Source organism: Pygocentrus nattereri, chromosome 27, assembly GCF_015220715.1.
Source record: "Pygocentrus nattereri isolate fPygNat1 chromosome 27, fPygNat1.pri, whole genome shotgun sequence".
NCBI classification, from domain to species: Eukaryota; Metazoa; Chordata; class Actinopteri; order Characiformes; family Serrasalmidae; genus Pygocentrus; species Pygocentrus nattereri.
The window spans coordinates 19,690,909-19,712,268 of NC_051237.1; the positions used below are offsets into that span (position 1 = coordinate 19,690,909).

The 21,360-nt window shown below is 42.6% G+C and overlaps 1 protein-coding gene and 1 non-coding gene across 3 annotated transcripts; one reads left to right on the forward strand and one right to left on the reverse strand.

Annotated features, from left to right (window-relative positions):
- Positions 1–1,206: 1,206 nt before the first annotated feature.
- Positions 1,207–1,359, reverse strand: LOC119262612. The gene has a single exon (XR_005129769.1). It is a non-coding gene; the product is annotated as a U12 minor spliceosomal RNA (small nuclear RNA).
- A 66-nt stretch (positions 1,360–1,425) lies between these two features.
- Positions 1,426–20,906, forward strand: poldip3 (polymerase (DNA-directed), delta interacting protein 3). 2 transcript variants are annotated; one of them, XM_017683187.2, is made up of 11 exons: positions 1,426–1,441; positions 3,027–3,158; positions 5,430–5,572; positions 6,696–7,087; positions 12,157–12,213; positions 12,356–12,442; positions 13,072–13,287; positions 15,742–15,819; positions 17,588–17,717; positions 17,873–17,939; positions 19,148–20,906. In XM_017683187.2, the coding sequence occupies exons 2-11, from the start codon at positions 3,109–3,111 to the stop codon at positions 19,362–19,364; spliced, it is 1,437 nt and encodes a 478-aa protein (XP_017538676.2). In that variant the 5' UTR covers positions 1,426–1,441; positions 3,027–3,108; the 3' UTR covers positions 19,365–20,906. The 2 variants fall into 2 exon arrangements, with proteins under 2 accessions (XP_017538676.2, XP_017538675.2); XM_017683186.2 differs by lacking the exon at positions 1,426–1,441 and having other exon boundaries at positions 3,023–3,158; positions 12,154–12,213.
- Positions 20,907–21,360: the final 454 nt, after the last annotated feature.

Here is a 21,360-nt window from a genome sequence, read left to right on the forward strand (position 1 = left end):
TCATATACTGTATAGCTTCTGAAAAGATCAAGAACCTTTTATCTTCATCCGGAGCCTGTATAACTTTATTCAGTCACTTACGCCCACTGTCATTTCATAACGTAACTTTAATAATGCTGCAGCGATCACACTGAAACAACTGCATAGCCTCTCTGCTAAACCCAAGTCAAGTCAAGTGAAGTCAAGTCAAGAGGCTTTTATTGTCATTCCATCTATGTTCAGGTACACAGTGGAGTTATTATGTTCCTCCAGGAAAAAACATGGTGCTTAAACTAGAAACAATAAATACGATAAATTAAAAAGGACAGTGCAGCACCGAAACAGCACTCATTCTGGACATGAGGTAGTGGAATAAGGTGTAGATATGTAACATGCTGTTAACTGTGAGTCACGCAGTCAGATGACAGCAGTTACTGAGGTAGAAAAACCTGAGTAAAACAGTGAAAACACAGTGTGGCAGCAATGTGCCAGATAGTGCAGGTAGAGCATCAAAAGAGTTGTGTGTGTGTGTGTGTGGTAGATGTCCATGATGGAGGGGAGAGAAACCCCGATGATCTCCTCAGCTGTCCTCACTATACGCTGTAGGGTCTTGCGGTCTGAGGCGGTGCAATTCCCAAACCAGGCGATGATGCAGCTGCTCAGGATGCTCTCCACAGTCCCCCTATAGAACATGGTAAGGACTGTGTTGGTCTTCACATGTATCCACTGTATCTCTTTATCAGAAATGATTTCAAGTTCACAGTGAGGAAATCCCAGATTTCAATATATCCCAGAGACTCACTGCAGTTTCTCTGCCTTAACACGTCAGTGCTCTGTCGTTCTACCTGTTTTAGTCGCGAAAGTACATGCACAGAGTGAAATTGCTTTAGTTGTACTACACCGCCACCTCGCGGTAGACGTGTATCTTGCAGGCATGGCAGACAAGGCTGAAAGCGCATTGTGCTGTACTTTAAAACTTTAAAAAAAATATCCACCGTTTACGACGCCACAAAAGACTTGTCACTGAAATAAAGCATTTTACTAGCTATTTTTCATGTGTGGTCCTAGAAGGCAGATGTTCAGCACAGTTTGGAGACTTCATCGATCTCTAAACTGCGCAATCAGAGGAACGAACGCTGAAACACCCGCAGCCTCGAAGCCCAGCACCACATCATCTCCCCCGCAACGTTTAATGCGCTTATTATTCACCGTTAGTGTTTGTGGATCGGGGCAGATCCTGGTGCCTGGGGCGTCCAGCAGAGTAGGCTGGTCACCCTCCGGTCAGACCTGTACCCGTTCAAAAATTCAACTCGCGAATCTGTGCGAGGACGCGGGCGTCACCCCGCATCGTTATTTTCCTTACTCATCAGTTTAAGGCATGAAGAGCGACCCCCGAACCACGAGCTTAACACACGACACCGGTCTGCTCGGGGACGGTGAAGAGGCAGAACCGCGGAACCTGGTTGGTTCTTCTGTATTATTAACTTTATTCACACACATGATATTATAAATACATGAAAGGTTAATCTAACTTTAATATATGGAATTCTAACGTTGTTGTCTTTCACGTAATATCATTTTTGATGGTGGTGCATTGTGGGATCGAGCAGACGTCATCGTCTCTCCCACAGTAGGGCCCGCCCCCTGATCATTACGACCTCTCCGTTTATTTCTGTGCTCTGCCTGGTTTCCATTCGTTCTCTGTGAACAGAGTTCCGTGGTCGTTGATTGGGGGAAACAGAAAAATCTGGTCGATGTTTATCAAGGTTATGCGTTTAAACTCGCTTTTATAATGCCGTAAACCTAAATGAATATGAAAGCTTATGATGTTCTCTCATATTAGATTCATGTTCTCTCTTCATTCCCTTCTGCATACTTAAGCATAATAAAGAATATCTATTTATTAAACAAAAGGACAAACTCAGCAATAAAATGAGCTTAAACAATGAGATCAGGTCAGAACTCGGTCTACTTGTGTGAGCACACTGGCAAACCGGGTGAGTAACATTTTCCTTTGGCTGTTTATTACCTTCCGAAGGAGCAGTCAGGTTTAATGTCAGATTTGTGTCTCTTAGGGAAAGTCTTTTCTGGCTATGATGTTAGTTTAAGCGTTATTTAAGCGTAACTCCATTCACTTTGTTAAAAAGTAAGAAAGTGAGCGGTAAGGACCACACTTTTCACTTTTTACAAAGAGATACTCTCTACAACACCATCCTCACATCTGCGTAAGTTTTGGTCTGATCTCTTGATGTTTGCTCAAGCTCATTTTCTTAATTTCCCCCTACGGTAATTAGGCATTTAATAATAAATCTAATCTTCAAACTTGGTAAATTATGTTATAAAGTATTTCAACTATTTGTATTTATCAGTATATGTTCACACTGCTAAACTTTCATTAAAGAATCATGACTTTCTTTCAGGAGTAAAGCCCTTATTTTGTCGTTATCACGTTGCTGCTCTGTAAAAAAAAGCACAAAGCATGAATAAAAGTATCCAGTAAATAAAAATCCAGTGATAAAACAGCCATAGAAGGTTCACACCACTCCACAACACAGCTGCTACAGCTGGACCGCCTCAGGGACGAGTGGCTGCTCCCTGCAGAAAGGAGGATGTAGGACTTTTATTATTTTTTGCAAATAAAATTCTCTGAGATGTTTTTCTTTCTTTCTCACGTTCTCCCAAATGTTTTTCTATCTTTCTTACATTCTCCCAGATGTTTTTCTCTCTTTCTTACATTCTCCCAGATGTTTTCTATCTTTCTTACATTCTCCCAGATGTTTTTCTCACTTTCTTACGTTCTCCGAGACGTTGTTCTTTCTTACATTCTCCCAGATGTTTTCTTTTCTTTCTTACGCTCTCCCAGGTGTTTTTCTTTTTTACGTTCTCCGAGATGTTTCTTTCCTTCTTTCGTTCTCCCAGATGTTTTTCTCTCTTTCTTACGTTCTCCCAGATGTTTTTCTCACTTTCTTATGTAATCCGAGACGTTTTTCTTTCTTTCTTTCTTTCTTTCGTTTTCCCAATGTTTTTCTCTTTTTACGTTCTCCGAGATGTTTTATCAGCTTTAGTCAACCCGATGGCGTCACTCCAGCCTTTCATCCGGCGCATGCGCATTCTACACTGAGGAGGAAGATGGCGGATGTTTCTTTGGATGAGCTGATCCGTCGCCGCGGCGCTAAGAGGTAAAAACATAGCTTTAAAATAAAATGCCGAGAATAAACAAAGTCAGCGGGTTGGTGAGCAGCATCGCCGCTTTATTTACTCTGTCTATTCCAGCATTACTTGCTACATTAAACGGGAACAGACGGAATGTAACGCCTCTTTGAAGTGTTTTGCCGCTGCAGCTTATCGACCTGCTTCCATCCTCTCCTCGGATTGGTCAAGTTGTAGACGCACCGTAGTGTCCTTTGCTGTGATTGGGTGGCTATGCAGTGCGCTACTCTGTGATTGGTTCACTCTGCAGTCCGACACGCGTGGCTAAGCTAGCAGAGGCTAGCGCTACGCTAAATACCGTGTAGCATTACAAATTTAGTCAGATGTTTAAAGTAAACCGAGAAATAACATTTAAACCCACACAGGAGATAAAGAGACAGTTCATTTCGAGTGACTTTTGTCTGATTGCTGCTGTATTTCTACAAATCCAGTTTAAACTTTGCCTGTCACTTAACCAGCTAAGGAAACTTCTACTAGGAAAAGGCTGATTATCAAACACAAGACCGCTTCATTCGGCTGTTTGATTAAATGTGTTCAGTCTCCGACTCCTCGATCCCATTTAAGGAGGTTATCCACCGTTTCTTGATCTGATTTAGCTCAGTTCTAACCCACAGCGTTCATAACGGAGGCCGGGTCAGCAGGTCGGTGGAGTCAAGCAGGTAGCTAACCTAGTTAGCTAGTTAATGTTACTGTTGGACTTTTTTGAAGATCGCGGTCACAAGCCCGTATCATGTATCACGTAGATGTATGGTTTAGAGACTGTGGCTCTGTCTAAAAGACAGGAGGCTGAGCTGGAGGTGGCGGAGATGAAGATGCTGAGATTTTCGTTGGGAGTGACCAGGATGGACAAGATTAGAAATGAGCAGATCAGAGGGACAGTGAAGGTGGAGCAGTTTGGAGATAAAGCCAGAGAGGCAAGGTTGAGATGGTTTGGACATGTGTTGAGGAGGAATAGTGGATATATTGGGCAAAGAATGTTGGAGATGGAGCTGCCGGGCAGAAGGAGAAGAGGTAGACCTCAGAGAAGGTTTATGGATGTAGTGAAGGTGGACATGGAGATGGTTGGTGTGAAAGTAGAGGAGGCAGTGGATAGGGCAAGATGGAGGCAGATGATCTGCTGTGGTGACCATTAAAGGGAGCAGCCGAAAGAAGAAGAAGTCACAAGCCCGTATCAGAATAGTTGTCCAGTCTTTTACCTTCAAAGACTGTTAGCTAGTTAAGTTAGTCGTGCACCCAGTCTGTGTCGGTTGTGTACGGTGGTAAAATCTTAATGCTTTCACTTGGTAATGTATACATTTTGTTTTATTGTGAAGTTGTAGGGTGTTCAGTGTGTGATTTGTGTCCGAGTGTTGATGAAATAATGTTTATATAGCTAGCTCTGGTGGGCTAGCGTCTTCTTTTTATTAAAGACTACTCTTTTTTTAAGTCTTACTCGTGTTTCTGTCGAGGACAGTAATTATTAACTTAATTCAGAAGAGAGCATGCCTAGAATTTCGTAGAGCTGCATTTCTAGTAGGCTGCTCTATGACGATGGAAGCCACTGTTCAATTTAAAAAGACTTTAATTCAAATCCAGTGTGCTGGTTAGACTTGTGCTGATATACAGTAATAATCTATACTGTGATATTCAACATACACAGTATTGTTATCGTAGACACCATGAAATACAGTTACTGCATTTAGTCAAACAAGCCGCAGTTTCATCAGAGTAGCTGTAGTGTCACAGGCTCCCACTGTGTCACTTTGACCTGCCATTCTTTAATGAGGTTTGTGCAGCTGTTTTAGCATATTGTTAGTCAGAGCGCCTTCACAGCTTGTTTTGAAGGTTGCACTGATATTCTTTCATAATTAACGTGCTAGCTAAAGCACGAAGGGCCACTTACCCAGCCTAAAAAAATCTAGGACAAAACTAAAGACAAGGTGCTCACTGAAACCATCAAAAAAAGTTCAGCATTCCATGATTGAAGGCTGTTGTGAGTATATCAGTACTTTCATAACACTGACCAACTTGCTCGTTTCATTGCAACTAGATCATTATTAGTCCTGTTAGTTAAATTTAGTGCAGTTCAGTATTTCAGTTTCTGAACTTCTTTTCTGAAGTTCTGAAGTTCTTTTTTTATCAAACATTAGAAAAATTATATATCATTATACTTACCTTGTATCAATATGTCTTAAGTATTGTGAAACTGTTTTATTTGGCCATATCACACACTTTCGTTTTTTGTTGTTGTTTTTTCACAGGCCGACATTTGGGAGAGGAGCGGGCACAGCGGGGAGAGGGGCAGGTTTGGCAGGCAGAGGGGCAGGGATGGTGGGCAGGACGTTTGATGCCAGACAGAAGATTGGCACCAGTGATGTGAGACAGAGACTAGGAGGGAGCGGAGGTAAAGAACCCAGATAAATCCAACTGAATTTAGTTTAATCTAGTTTATCTTTGTCATTATACAGGCACCATATAAAATTCTTACTTACCATATTCACTGATACAACAGCAGGAAAACTGCAGGATGAAATATTGTAGACATTATATAAAAGTATAAAAGCTGTGTCCATGATGTACTGGACAATGTGTGTACATGATGTACTGTGTACTGTGATGTACTGGACAATGCAAGACACACAAGTACATCAGAATATTATACATCAGAATTATGCTGAAAGTATATGTCAGTTATTAAATAATATAACATGTACATTACACACAAAAAGTGTGGAAACAAGTTGTTTTTTCCCCATGAAACATTACACAATGAAGTCTATTGACATATACTTTTTACCACTAATGTCCTATTAAACAGAATGTGACATAGGAATGACAAACATTTCCCTTATTTCTAGATTAATCTAAACATTTTTGCAAAATGGAAAAGCCCACTGTGAAAACAAAAGCATCATGTTTGCTGCTCTTGTTGTGTTGCTTTACTACAGACAGGGTCAGTTTTCATCTCTCAAGTTATATGCCACTAAATAAAGTACAGAATACAGTAGCATGACAAACTAAACCTCAACGCTGTAAAAACATTTATTAGCTAATACTTTAATCAACTTTTCTGGTAATCAGCTTCTGTTCGCACATTAGCTCTCCCAGCAGTTTAGCAGGAATTGTACAAGGTCTTGTGCAGATAAACTGCCATATCAATGTTTAAGCTATGCATTTACTACATGAAAAAAAAAAAGTATCACTTAATTTTTAGGCATATTTTAGCAGCGACTTGGCCCTTCTGAGAAATTTTCACAACTATACATAAATTTGCAATTGGATTGACACCACTGATGATCTGGTACGTTAGAGAAGAAACAATTAGTCTTCCCATCAAGCTCGGAAGTGATCTGAGGCATTATGATTTTTTCAAACAAACAAATTCTTAAAAAATATAAAGTTATTGTTGCTTTTGGCCTGTAATGTACATCATACACCACACAGGTGCTCTGGTGTAGGAACCTGACCTAGCTGTGGGGCAGCACTTCTGTCTCTCACACATTCATTTGCCCCGTTTTTCCCTCCAGTGTTCCAGGTGAAGGATGCACGGGAGCGCTTGGGGCAGAAGGACGCACGTTTCCGTATTTGGGGTAGAGGGGGCACTGTGAGCGCAGTGCAAGACGCCAGACAGACCATAAACTCCCGCAAACAACAGCAGCAACAACCGGAACCCCCAACAACCAGCAGCCAGCACACGCCTATACCCCACATCCACATCCACAACACCTCTCCAGTCAGCACCACCACCAGGGCCTTTCCCACCAATCAAGGACTTAACTCCAAAGTGAGTGTGGCCATCCAGCCCAGAGGTGGGCTCACGAAAGTGGTGGATGCACGGGATAGGCTGAGTTTGAAGAGGAGTATCTCATCACTCAATCAGGGACCAGCAGCTCCACTTAAGATCACTAAAACCATCCAGGTAAGACAGAACATATGAGTATTTCTCAAAGCTATTAATTGAGGGTCTGTCTCTCGTGAGCTTAGCAAAAATGCAGTGGTTAAACTCTGTTAAGGCAGTGATTGACAGCTTTCTCTATGAACTTGGAGATATTGAATGTGTATACCTAATTGCATACGAAACCATCTCATCTAGATGACATGACGTGACAGTAACAGCCAGTCACATGAAACACTGGTAGTATGAGCGATTTACTCTTTAGTAGAGGAACATAAAATCATATTACATAAATACAAAGAACATAATTATAAAGACGAATGCCATTATGATAACAGTGGTACTTGTTGTTAATTACTTTGTATTTTTCATACACTGTGTGTGTTATAATTTTGTGTTCCTCTGCTAAAAAGTCATATTTTTAATGTGCTTGTTACAAATGTCACAATTGGGTGTCTAAGTGGTTGCTGTCCAATCAAGACAATTCTTTTATTGTTTTTTATTTTATGTGAACCATGAAAACAAATTGACATGAGGTACCTCAAAGTAGGTTGTGACATGACAAGAAACAAAAGAGACAGCTCCTGTCAGAAGCTCGTCACTGATTGGTCAGAAGTTTGTCCCTGATTGGTTTACTTTACCTGCCTTTGTGATGTAGCCCAAACAAAACTGATCCATGTGTGACTTGGGGTTAGATTGAAGTTTTAAGTTTGGTAGCTAAGCAAAAAAATCCTGCTTTATAATAGAATAAAAAATAAAAAACATTTGTACTGGACAGTCCTCAGGTTTTGGCTTCAGTGAGAAATCTTGCTTTACTAAGTTCTTGGCTTGCAAGCAGAAGTTCGAGTAGATAGAATTGTTCTTTTTTGGTTTAAGGGCATGCCTCTGAACTTTTCAGCTTTTTCCACAGGTTTTTTTTATGGGATTTATGGGATTTAGGTCTGGGGACTGGGGTGGTCATGGCAAAACTTTAATTCTGTGGTCAGTTGACAATTTTTGTGTTGATTTTGAGGCATCATTATCTTGCTGGAGGATCCAAGCAAGCTTCCTGGCTAAACTGTCAGGTCTTGATTTTATATCTGCTACGCAATTGTCTGTGATACCATATCCAAACTAATTGTCCAGGGCGAAAGTTGTTCGAAGAACAACAGCTTCACAGTATAACGGATCAGTATACAGATTACAGTGAGGATGAGGTACTTTTCTGCATGGCTATTTGTATACTTTTCAGGTGAACTTTAAAACATAAAATAGGAGTATACGTCAGTTAGATTTCACTGTTAAAAATTTCTAGGGGTGCCAACAATAGTGGCACACACTAAAAAAAACATTTCTTCATGACCAGATTTAGATTTCTCTTTCAGTCATATTATTATTATTATTAAATAAGGTAAGATTTTTGCTATTTAAAATGAAAGATCAAAAGTCCATCCATCCATCCATCCATTATCTTCCGCTTGTCCGGGGTTCGGGTCGCGGGGGCACCATCCTAAGCAATGAAGCCCAGACCTCCCTTTCCCCAGCCACTTCCGCCAGCTCTCCAAGGGGGATTCCGAGGCGCTCCCAGGCCAGCTGGGCGATATAGTCGCGCCAGCGTGTCCTGGGTCTTCCCCGGGGTCTCCTCCCAGATGGACTCGCCTGTGACACCTCCCGAGGGAGGCGTCCAGGAGGCATCCTAACCAGATGCCCGAACCACCTCAGCTGGCTCCTCTCGACGTGAAGAAGCAGTGGCTCTACTCCAAGTCCCTCCCGGATGACTGAACTTCTCACCCTATCTCTAAGGGAGAGTCCAGACACCCTGCGGAGGAAACTCATTTCGGCCGCTTGTATTCGCGATCTTATTCTTTCGGTCATTACCCAAAGCTCATGACCATAGGTGAGGGTGGGAACGTAGATCGACCGGTAAATCGAGAGCCTTGCCTTATGGCTCAGCTCTTTCTTTACCACAACAGACCGGTAAAGAGCCCGCATCACTGCTGACCCAGCACCAATCCGCCTGTCAATCTCCCGCTCCCTTGTACCATCACTCGTGAACAAGACCCCGAGATACTTGAACTCCTCCACTTGAGGCAAGAGCCTATCCCCGACCCAGAGAGGGCTCTCCACCCTTTTCCGCCTGAGAACCATGGTCTCGGATTTAGAGGTACTGATTCTCATCCCAGCCGCTTCACACTCGGCTGCAAACCGATCCAGCGAAAGCTGAAGTTCGCGGCCTGATGTCCCCAATAGGACCACATCATCTGCAAACAGCAGCGATGTGACCCTGAGGTCACCAAACCGGACACCCTCCATCCCTTGACTGCGCATAGAAATTCTATCCATAAAAATTATGAATAGAATCGGTGACAAAGGGCAGCCCTGACGGAGTCCAACTCTCACTGGGAACGAGTCTGACTTACTGCCGGCTATGCGAACCAAACTCCAGCTTTGTTTGTACAGGGCCTGAATGGCTCGTAGCAAAGAGCCATGTACCCCGTACTCCCGAAGCACCTCCCACAGAATACCCCGGGGAACACAGTCGAATGCCTTCTCCAGATCCACAAAGCACATGTGGACTGGTTGGGCAAACTCCCATGAACCCTCCAGAATCCTGGAGAGGGTGAAGAGTTGGTCCAGTGTTCCACGACCAGGGCGGAACCCGCACTGTTCCTCCTGGATCCGAGGTTCAACTATGAGCCGGACTCTCTTCTCCAGTACCCCTGCATAGACCTTGCCAGGGAGGCTGAGGAGTGTGATTCCCCTGTAGTTGGAACACACCCTCCGGTCCCCTTTTTTAAAAAGAGGCACCACCACCCCAGTCTGCCAATCCAGTGGCACCGCCCCCGATGTCCACGCAATGTTGAAAAGGCGTGTCAGCCAAGACAGCCCCACAACATCCAGAGCCTTGAGGAACTCAGGGCGGATCTCATCCACCCCTGGAGCCTTGCCACCAAGGAGCTTCTTAACTACCTTAGCGACTTTGCCAGAATCTTTTCGGAGCCGACTTAAAGTCAGTTTCCAAGGCCTCACCAAACTCCTCCCATACACGGGTTTTTGCCTTGGCGACAACTGAAGCCGCAGATCGCTTGGCCTGTCGATACCTGCCAGCTGCCTCTGGTGTCCCACAGGCCAACCATGCCCGGTAGGACTCCTTCTTCAGCTTGACGGCATCTCTCACCTGGGGTGTCCACGACCGGGTTCGAGGATTACCGCCCCGACAGGCACCAACTACCTTACGGCCACAGCTACAGTCAGCCGCTTCAGCAATGGAGGAACGGAACATGGCCCATTCTGAGTCAATGTCCCCCACCTCCCCCGATATCTGGTCAAAGTTCTGACGGAGGTGTGAGTTGAAGATCAATCTGACAGGTTCTTCTGCTAGACGTTCCCAGCAAACCCTCACTATGCGTTTGGGCTTGCCTGGTCTGACCGGCATCTTCCCCCACCACCTGATCCAACTCACCACCAGGTGGTGATCAGTTGACAGCTCAGCTCCTCTTTTTACACGAGTGTCCAAAACACATGGCCGCAAGTCCGATGACACGACTACAAAGTCAATCATTGAACTGCGGCCTAGGGTGTCCTGGTGCCATGTGCACTTATGGACATCCTTGTGTTCAAACATGGTGTTCGTGATGGACAAACTGTGGTTTGCGCAGAAGTCCAAAAACTGAACACCACTCGGGTTCAGATCAGAGAGGCCATTCCTCCCAATCACACCCCTCCAGGTCTCACTGTCATTGCCCACGTGAGCGTTGAAGTCCCCCAGTAGGACAATAGAGTCTCCAGGAGGAGCACTTTCAAGCACCCTTCCCAAGGACTCTAAGAAGGCTGGGTACTCTGAACTGCTGTTCGGTGCATAAGCACAGACAACAGTCAGGACCCGTTCCCCAACCCGAAGGCGTAGGGAAGCTACCCTCTCGTCCACCGGAGAAAACCCCAACATACAGGCGCCGAGTCGAGGGGCTATGAGAAAGCCCACACCTGCCCGCCGCCTCTCACCATGGGCAACTCCAGAAAAGAATAAAGTCCAGCCCCTCTCAAGGAGATTGGACCCAGAGCTCAAGCTGTGTGTTGAGGTGAGCCCCACTATATCTAGCCGGTATCTCTCAACCTCGCGCACCAACTCAGGCTCCTCCATGAGTAAATGCCCGGCCACCAGACGCTCGCTGGCGAGCCCCTCCCCCAGGCCTGGCTCCAGGGTGGGGCCCCGGTAACCCTGTTCCGGGCAGGGTACACAAGTCCTGTTTTTGTGTCTTCATAGGGGTTATTATGGATCACACTTTGTCTGACCTGTCACCTAGGACCAGTTTGCCATGGGAGACCCTACCAGGAGCTTTTGCTCCAGACAACATAGCTCCTAAGATCATTCAAGCACGCAAACCCCTCCACCACGATAAGGTGGTGATCCAAGGAGAGGGAAAGATCAAAAGTATTTAGGAATATCTTTAGCACATAATTACCAAGGGTGCCAATATTTGTGGAGGGCACTGTATACTTGCATTAATATTTATCTTGCCTAAATGATTAAGCTGACAGCAGCAATGTCAGCAACTGGGCTAGTAAAAATGTATTTAACTAGCTAACCAATTTTAACATTGTTTTGTTTTCAGTGTAAGGTATAAAATAATAACTGAACGTCCCTTGGATGATCAGGATTGTGTTTGTCTAAATTATTCCTTTCTCAGCACATCTTTTTACTTCTCTTAATAATTGTGACTAATTAAGGCTTTTTTGTGGCTAAGGTCTCCATCTGAGTTTAGGTTTTTGTGACATTTAATCTTTAATATTTGGTTTGGTTGGTTTATTGCTAAAGTATGCCAAGTTACATGTGTTTAGTGGTCATTCATTTTGCAGGGATACAAGCATTGTTACAAGCATTACAGGGATACAAGCATTGTCTTTCAGTTGCTACCATTAAAACAAAAAAAAGTAGACATCTGTGTGTGTCACAATCAAATATACCTCACTTGATATCTACTTCTTTATAATCAGTTTGCCTGTTTCAAAGCAAAAAGCCTAAACAAGCTGGATGATTCAGGTTTTAATTTATTTGCTACATTAACCACTGAACTCTTTACATTAACCGCTCTCTCTCTGTCTCTCTGTAGCAGAGGCCTGTGGGTATGACCAGTGGAATCCGTATAAATGTCCCCGGCAGAGCAGCTCAGGTGAGCCTTATCTCTGACCTGCACACTTTGTAGACTTGTCTCCCTGCTTACTTACGCATACAGACAGGTTTGTGTGTACGTAGCTGGGCCTCTGCATTGACACACTAATGCAGTGCTTATATGTATGTTTTCCTTTCTATAGGCTCTCTCCACTGAAGATGATGATGGTGGTGCCATTCCTAGTAAACAGATGAAGATCACCACAGCCAATAACATGGCACAGACACGAGTGAGTCACACTCACACATGTATGCACACACGCTGGATCACCACTATTTGATATTAGTCTGGGTGTGTGCTGCAGTTAAACTGCAGGTTGGTTGGGAAAAAAATGACATGCCATTTTACTCACCACCAGTATGTGAGAGTAAGAAACTGTGTCTCACTGCTGTCACAGTGATGGTGCAACAGTGGTTCCTGACTTTTATCAAGGTTCAGTTAGAATTTCATTACAATTAGTGCAAGCGATAGCGCATTCACAGAGTAATCCATAAGGCCTTTTTATGGGCTCTAGAGTGGGTCTGGATGATTCATTGGGTGTGTGCACCCATGACCAACAGTTTCTGACCATAAAATGGGTTAAAGTTAGCTAGCGCTTACAGCTAAGGGTCACCTTATAGCCGGATGACTTCTCTTTTTCAGGCTGTTGAAGAAAAGGCACACAGTTCCACTTGGTGCCCCGAAGTAGCAACTGTTTGAGCAATTGTTAATACAGGATTGAAGAACAGACAGGCATAATCATTTTATCAGAAAATTCACTGAACATTTTTTTAAAAGAAATTTTGGTTTTTGTTGCTGTTGTTATCACTAACTACCTAAAATCTTCACTCATCTGTGTGTGTGTCTGTCTGTCTGTAGGCGAGTGTAGGTGCATCATTCTCCATGTCCACTCCCATCACTAAGGTGGTAAAGAATGACTCTTATACAGCCCCGTCCCCTCCCACCCCTGTTGCTGTGCCACCCACTCGTCCCAGCACCCGTCCACCCGCACAGACCCTGCAGCCCGTCTCGAGGACGATGGTTACTGGGCATCGAGCTAGTGGAAATGGCAGTACTCAGTCTGCGCCTCCACAGGTGAAACATACACTCATTATAGTATTTTTCATACTCAAAACCCACAGCAGCACTTTCATTGGTAAAGTTTTGTATCATTCACACATTTGGCCCTTAAACAATATGTTATGCTTATGTGCACATTTTTCTCATGCACATATTTTTGTGAGATGCACACAGTCACTGCTGAAGAATGTGATTACTTTGATTTTTATATATATATATATATATATATATATATATATATATATATATATATATATATATATATATATATAATTATAATAATTATTATTATTTTTTATTTTATTTTATTTTCTTATTATAAAGCCTCTATTTCTATTCTTGTAAACACACTACAGTTACTGAATGAGATACGTTATTTGCTTCGCTCATGTGTGTCTAAGACAACAATTAATTATTTCTGGTACATTTTAAATGTATATAACCTTTATATACATCATACATGGGTAATGTATCTAGATGCCCTTGCACAAAATTTGTATGCTACTTATGACAGCTGACTATGTATCTCTGATTGTCATTATGAGCAGCAAAGCTGTATTAAATACTGTAAACCTCAAATATTGATTAGCGGTGTCCTTGATCACTAATCTGTATCAACATATTGATTGACCCCTAGTTTTCACTCACAAAACTTAAAAAAAAAAAAAAAAACTAATCCGAAAAGCCAAAAGCACCCCTTTACTGGCTTTGTTCTAGATGTCATTGTATTTCCAGGTGATGTATCATTTCTGTTGACACATGAGCCCTCTTGGTAATTTCCTGGGTTTTGAACTCAATCTTGAGCAGGTGAAGTGCTGCATAAACTTGGCTGGGATTTCTACTTCTGATTGCATTCACACTCAACCCATTCCTGTTTAAATACCATTAAATACCCGGGTAAAGGCGCATGTGTGAAAGGGACTATTAGGAACTCAAGGAGAATCTAATTAACGCCCATCCATCCATCCATCCATCCATCCATCCATCCATCCATCCATCCATCCATCCATCCATCCATCCATCCATCCATCCATCCATCCATCCATCCATCCACCCACGGTTCGGTTCGCGGGGGCAGCATCCTAAGCAATGAGGCCCAGACCTCCCTTTCCCCAGCCACTTCCACTAGCTCCCTGGGGGGATTCCGAGGCGCTTCCAGGCCAGCTGGGTGATATAGGCACGCCAGCGTGTCCTGGGTCTTCCACGGGGTCTCCTCCCGGGTGGACTTGCCTGTGACCCCTCCCAAGGGAGGCGTCCAGGAGGCATCCTAACAAGATGCCCGAACCACCTCAGCTGGCTCCTCTTGACATGGAGAAGCAGTGGCTCTACACTGAGTCCCACCTGGATGACCAAACTTCTCACCCTATCTCTAAGGGAGAGTCCAGACACCCTGCGGAGGAAACTCATTTCGGCCGCTTGTATTCGCAATCTCGTTCTTTCGGTCATTACCCAAAGCTCATGACCATAGGTGAGGGTGGGAACGTAGATCGACCAGTAAATCGAGAGCCTTGCCTTGTGGCTCAGCTCTTTCTTTACTCTATACGTTTGGGTTTGCCTGGTCTGACCGGCATCTTCCCCCACTACCTGATCCAACTCACCACCAGGTGGTGATCAGTTGACAGCTCAGCTCCTCTCTTTACCCGAGTGTCCAAAACACATGGCCGTAAGTCCGATGACACGACTACAAAGTCAATCGTTGAACTGCGGCCTAGGGTGTCCTGGTGCCATGTGCACTTATGGACATCCTTGTGTTCAAACATGGTGACACCATTTTGGTTCAGATCAGAGAGGCCATTCCTCCCAATCACACCCCTCCAGGTCTCACTGTCGTTGCCCACGTGAGCGTTGAAGTCCCCCAGTAGGACAATCGAATCTCCAGGAGGAGCACTTTCAATCACCCCTCCCAAGGACTCTATGAAGGCTGGGTCCTCTGAACTGCTGTTCGGTGCATAAGCACAGACAACAGTCATGACCCGTTCCCCAACCTGAAGGCGTAGGGAAGCTACCCTCTCGTCCACCGGAGAAAACCCCAACATACAGGCACCGAGTCGAGGGGCTATGAGAAAGCCCACACCTGCCCGCCGCCTCTCACCATGGGCAACTCCAGAAAAGAAAAAAGTCCAGCCCCTCTCAAGGAGATTGGACCCAGAGCCCAAGCTGTGTGTTGAGGTGAGCCCGACTATATCTAGCCGGTATCTCTCAACCTCGCGCACCAACTCAGGCTCCTTCCCCGCCAGTGAGGTAACATTCCAAATTCCAAAAGCCAGTTTCAGCAACCGAGGATCAGAACGCCAAGGCCCACGCCTTCGGACACTGCCCGATCTACAATGCACCGAACCCCTACTACTGCAGTACAGTAGTTAACGCAGCTTAAGCTAATTCTTTTCTAATTTCCTCTGCTCCTAAACTCCATGTTTCTGTGTGTGTGTGTGTGTGTGTGTGTGTGTGTGTGCGCGTGCGCATGTGCAGCCGGTGTTCAGTCCATTGGAAGGAACCAAAATCACAGTGAATAATCTGCACCCACGTGTCACAGAGGAGGACATAGTGGTGAGTTTTAAACATGCACACTTAACCAAACATGTTACATTAGTCACTCACTTTACATAAATACTTATAATACTAGACATACTACTCATAGGCATGTTGCACACTATGGGTTGCATAGTCTAGTTGACTAGTCGGCACTGTGGGTGGCAGCCAACTTGTTGAGGACACTGATTGAAATACAGGAATGGAAAAACTGCAGTGAAGAGGCAGAAGTTTTTCTGCTAAATATAAAGAACTAAGAAAAATACTAAGATAAAAAAATAAACTAAGAAAAAATACACTAATTCATCAGTGAAACCAATTGCACAGCCAGCTTTGGAACAGTTCACTGAAATACAAGCTTGTAAGCCAGACTGGATAGGTATCTAGAACTTTGTCTCTGATAGGAAAGGGCTGTGTGACTGACATGCAAAACATACAGTCACAGACTGCAGACTCTGGTGTGCGCAACGGAGTTGGAACTGTGGTTGGCAAATGTGCAGATATCATGTTTACTTGCTACTTATTGTTTCAAAGACAATTCAAGAATAATTTCTTAAAATGGTATATCATGAATATTTCCTGGTTGAGTCTGGGCCTGTATCTTCCATCGGCATGGGTTGTTAATGAATCGATGCAACTGTTTGCTAGAAGCTTTAAGCGTGATTTGTTTTCCATTGAACAGTATACAGATCAGAGCCAGTTAAAATATTCTATAAATGGTGAATTTCTGACAGCTGTGGTGATTTTAGCTTGCCGTTTACATTAGACAGGCTGTGTACTGAAGAATCCAAACCCTATCTTAAGCGGGGACCAGCCGTGTGTCTGGAGAAGTGAAGTTTATTCGTTTGCATGCAGGTACCAGACACCTAGCCAGCCTGTAAGACACTGGGCTGATGCAGTTTTATAGTAGGACTGATGCCAAGATTAGGCTCAGCCTATACATGACAAGTGACAGGTGTGACAGACATGACCATGTAGGGATAAACAAGAATAGACAGAAGGATGTTCTAATACAGTCACAGTACCGGCACACACCAATACAGAATATAATGACATATAACGCAACACTAAACACATTACAGAGCAGTACATTTCTACAGTAATTTGTGGGCAGAGTGCCTGAGGCCTGTTTCTCATGTGCTACTAACATGGCAGTGTGACTGCTATACAGTCTACAGCCTATACAAATACAGCATTTTGTGGTGCAGCAAGAAAGTTGTACAGTTCTAACAAATGGATAAATAATCAAATCAATTGTTCTTACGTCAATAAAAATGCAATTCTTTAAAGACTTGGTGCGTTGTTCTACTTCATTTTCATTGATTCTTGAGGCTTATTTTGTACGGAATAAGATGTATTTTGCTGCATCTGGGACGCTCTGCTGCTGTATGCAGCCTGCGTGAATGGTCTGGCCTGTTAACACGAGTGCCAGAATGAAAATCAGGACATTCCACATTGATCACACCACACAGAGGTAGTATGTGTGAAACACACACAGAGGCTGAACATACAACGAAAATTTTTCTGCAGTGTGCCTCTTGCACTTCAAACCAAAACATCTGCTGATAGAACGAGCCCCTAGTAACAAGCTACTAACTAAATACTTTTACATAACTAAATACAGACTTCCAGAACATTTGTTTCTTTTAATGAAGTGATGACAACAATTTAAATGACTAGTCACCTAGTAAAGATAATCACTTAATCCCTATTGCCCCCACATATTTATACACATGCACATGTTTATTGATGTTCCTAATACCACACTCCATTTGCATGTGTGTAGGAGCTGTTCTGTGTGTGTGGAGCGCTGAAGAGAGCAAGGCTGGTGAAGGTGGGAGTGGCTGAGGTGGTGTTTGTGCGGAAAGATGATGCTATCAGCGCCTACAGGAAGTACAACAACCGCTGTCTGGATGGTAGGAAACTACACACTCGTAATTTGTTTTGTGAGAGTTTTTAAAATAAGTTTCAGTACTCATTCAGTTACTTTGAATAATCTCAAATCTTAGTATTATTTTACAGTGAGAGAATTTTCACTCTATAATCATCTCTCTTGTTTTGACTTTTACAGGTCAGCCAATGAAGTGTAATCTGCACATACAGGGCAATGTGATTACATCAGACCAACCAATCCTGCTGTGAGTCCACATCCACATTGTGTTTAATTTTCAGTTGTGTCCAAATTTAGTTCACTGCAATTAATTCTTGTTTCCTGCCATAAAAATATTGCTGCATTTATATTGATAGTGCTCAGCATGCGGATTTTGATTAAATATTAAAGAATAACAAAATAATAGCCCTTATAATATTCTGATTTCTTTACACAATTTTGAAAAAAAAAAACACGTATGTTTGGATGTACAGTACTGTGCAAATGTTAAGGCACCTGGGTAAATTATTTTTAAAAAGCTGTGTGTTTTGCCAGTGAGCATTTGATTTCTTTACCATAGTGGTAATAAGAACCGGGGGTTGTGGTGTCTACAACACAAGTATAGCCATTTTATTTACTGTATAAAACCACCAGTAAACCTACACTCACAAGTTTTTATATGTAATGTTGATGGTGCTAAAACTGAAACCGCTGCATGCTCAGAACTCCATGGGTCTGTCTGATTGCATAGTGATTGACAGTAGCATTTCCCTGGCAATGCCCCCTAATGATTAGGCAGGATTAGTTTCAGCCCTACATGTTTGATCCTTCCAACTACTAAATAAAGGATATGTAGCTAAAATAACACTAAAATAAAGCTGAAGTAAAGCTAATGTATCATTCCTTCAGTTAAGGTAGGCTGCTAGCTTTCATGCTGACTAAGTTAAGTTAATTGTTTGGAACAGATGGCTACCACTTATGAAAAGCTGGGTCTAGCTACGCTGTGAACTACAGTGTAATAAACCTTCATAAGAACTACTGATAACAAATTTAACAAAGATTAAATGACCTCCTAACTGGTAGTTTTGGCTGAGACTTGGCGCTCTTTTGGTATCCAGTAGAGGCTAAAACTGAATCAGAGTATTGTTCAGTTAAAAATTTTCAGCTAAATAAAATCTCCAGCTAAATGAAGACAGCAGATCAGAATTATGGGATCAATACGTACTGATATATGTGTATATATATTTCCCTTTTTTAAAATTAGGAACATGATTCTTAGAAGCTGAAATGCAATGAGGAAAAGCATAATACAAAACAGACATGATTAGTGAAAACAAATAAAATGACATAAAATAATAAAAAAACAAAAGATCCAGGGAAATAAAACTTGGGTAGTTTAATAGATAAAAAGGATGAAATTGTGTAGATGGGCTATGTATGTATGTATGTAACTTTATCTCTCTCTCTGTGTTGAAGGAGGTTGAGTGACTCTCCTGCAGGGAGCACGACCGCCGCCACCAGCAGCAAGAAGGATGGTCTGCCGGCGTCTCTTTCCCGTTCTCGCTCCAGTGCTCCCCAGGCTGAGGTGGATCCACAAACCATCCTAAAGGCTCTGTTCAAATCCTCCACTCAGAGCACATCCACCACAGAGCCAGCAACTGCAAATCCTACAGCCTTCCGCATCAAAATTTAACACACCAAACAACCCGGCCTTTCTACTCATGATAAAACAAGTCACAGCACATACACTGAACCACTCAAGCACTGGCTGAAATTTAAAACACATTGTGTTATATTAAGTTGATTTAAAACACTTCTTCACACTTCTTTATAGGGAGGGAAAGTGCAGACCTATGCCATTACCATCTGCTGTTTGCGTTCAAAACATCTAAAATTGCTATTAAATTTCCTTACAGTCGAATTTTTTATAACGGATTAGAAATCACTTAATGCTGAACCCCCTCCCCCCATATAAACACAATGCACATGAATACTATATAACAGCAGATCATTCTGCTGAGCAATATAACATCTATAAATTAACTCCAAAACTCATGGCTGGCTAAAGTTTGGGAAAACTTTAGTGGTATTTCAGCTATTTTGATGTTTGAAATAGTTGTATGCAAAAATTTGGGTGGCTGTGGTCAAATTCTGTGTTTTCTTGATTGTTTTAAAGAGAAAAGTTAACACGTTAACAAATGCACACTGCATTTTTTATGCACAATATTTATTTGCTGAATTTATCATTTTAGGGAATAAAAAAAATGTGGCCACACTTTTTTTTTTAATATGTTAAACCCAGCAAGAAATAGACATTGTGCACTGAAATTTTCATTAAAAATGCTATATTTAAGTTCCCTGTGGAGGATGTTTTAACTTACTGTCAATCAAACATGTAATTTGACCTGGGGTCTTCAAATCATACAACTCTATAGTTCCAAATAAAAAATTATTATAGGGGTAGCGTGGCATTTCATGTGGTACAACCTGTAAAGTATACATTGCCTCCAATTCAGCATCAGCCTACATTTTGAAAAGAACAGGCAGGGGCAATCTGACCACTTTCCTTCCCAATATCCAGCAAGAAGCCAACACCATTGATGGATGCGCATCATCTGTGCATTGTCCTATAGGAACAGTGATGTGGAGTGTATTGCGTGTGTGTTTTTTTGTTTGTTTTTTTGGGGGGGTGGGGGGGGGTGATGTTTCAGAGATTTGTTTGTGTCCTGCGCTGTTCAGTTTTGGTTCTCATTGAAGATAGACAGCCACATGACAATCCCCAAAAGTGTTTTTTGTTTTTTTCCTTTAGTTTTTAACATTTTGTTTTTAATAGTCCAGCCACTAATAAAATGTCTCATTTATATATACACACACATACCCATGACGGTGGATAAGCTGTCGATGATTTTTGATGTACATGCTGTGTATAAAGCCTCTGTTAGTCTTTTGTGTTCAGGAGGAGGCAGCTGTGTCCCACTCCTCTTCCTTTGGTTTCTCAATAGTGTATGGTTTGCTCGTCACTGGCTGTGGAGCTTCTGTGTTGGCGGTTTGGGGCACGGTTCCAAACCTGTTAAACTGGGATTACAGCTGTTTGTCCTGTGGCCAGTTGCCGCCACACCTTTTTTCTGGAATTTTTTTTCTGTTTCTTCATTTTTGTTTTTGGCAGTAAATCTTTTGCTTTGTACGTGATGGTGTGATGTCATTATTTGTTTCAGTAAAGCTTTGTTTCACCCTGGACAACTGCTCTCTGACAGAAATCATCTCCTAATCTGACATTAATTTTATATATATATATATATATATATATATATATATATATATATATATATATATATATATATATATATATTTACATGTTATTTATATATATATATATATATATATATATATATATATATATATATATATAAAATGTATGTGTGTGTGTGTGTGTAAAAAACGTGGAGGAGCGATGATGAGGTGGATGCATATGCAAAGAGAAGCAAAATTTATTAGGGGCAAATCCCGATTCAGGGTCAAAACAGTCCAGGGTCAAAGAGCCAACATGGAGAGAGGGAGGGTCAGACAACAAAAATTAATACTGACTAAACACAAAAACTGAGACTGGGACAAATAACGGAGGCCAGAAGATATGACGCCAAATATTACCATACAATACAAAGACTAGCAAACAGCTATGGAAAAACACA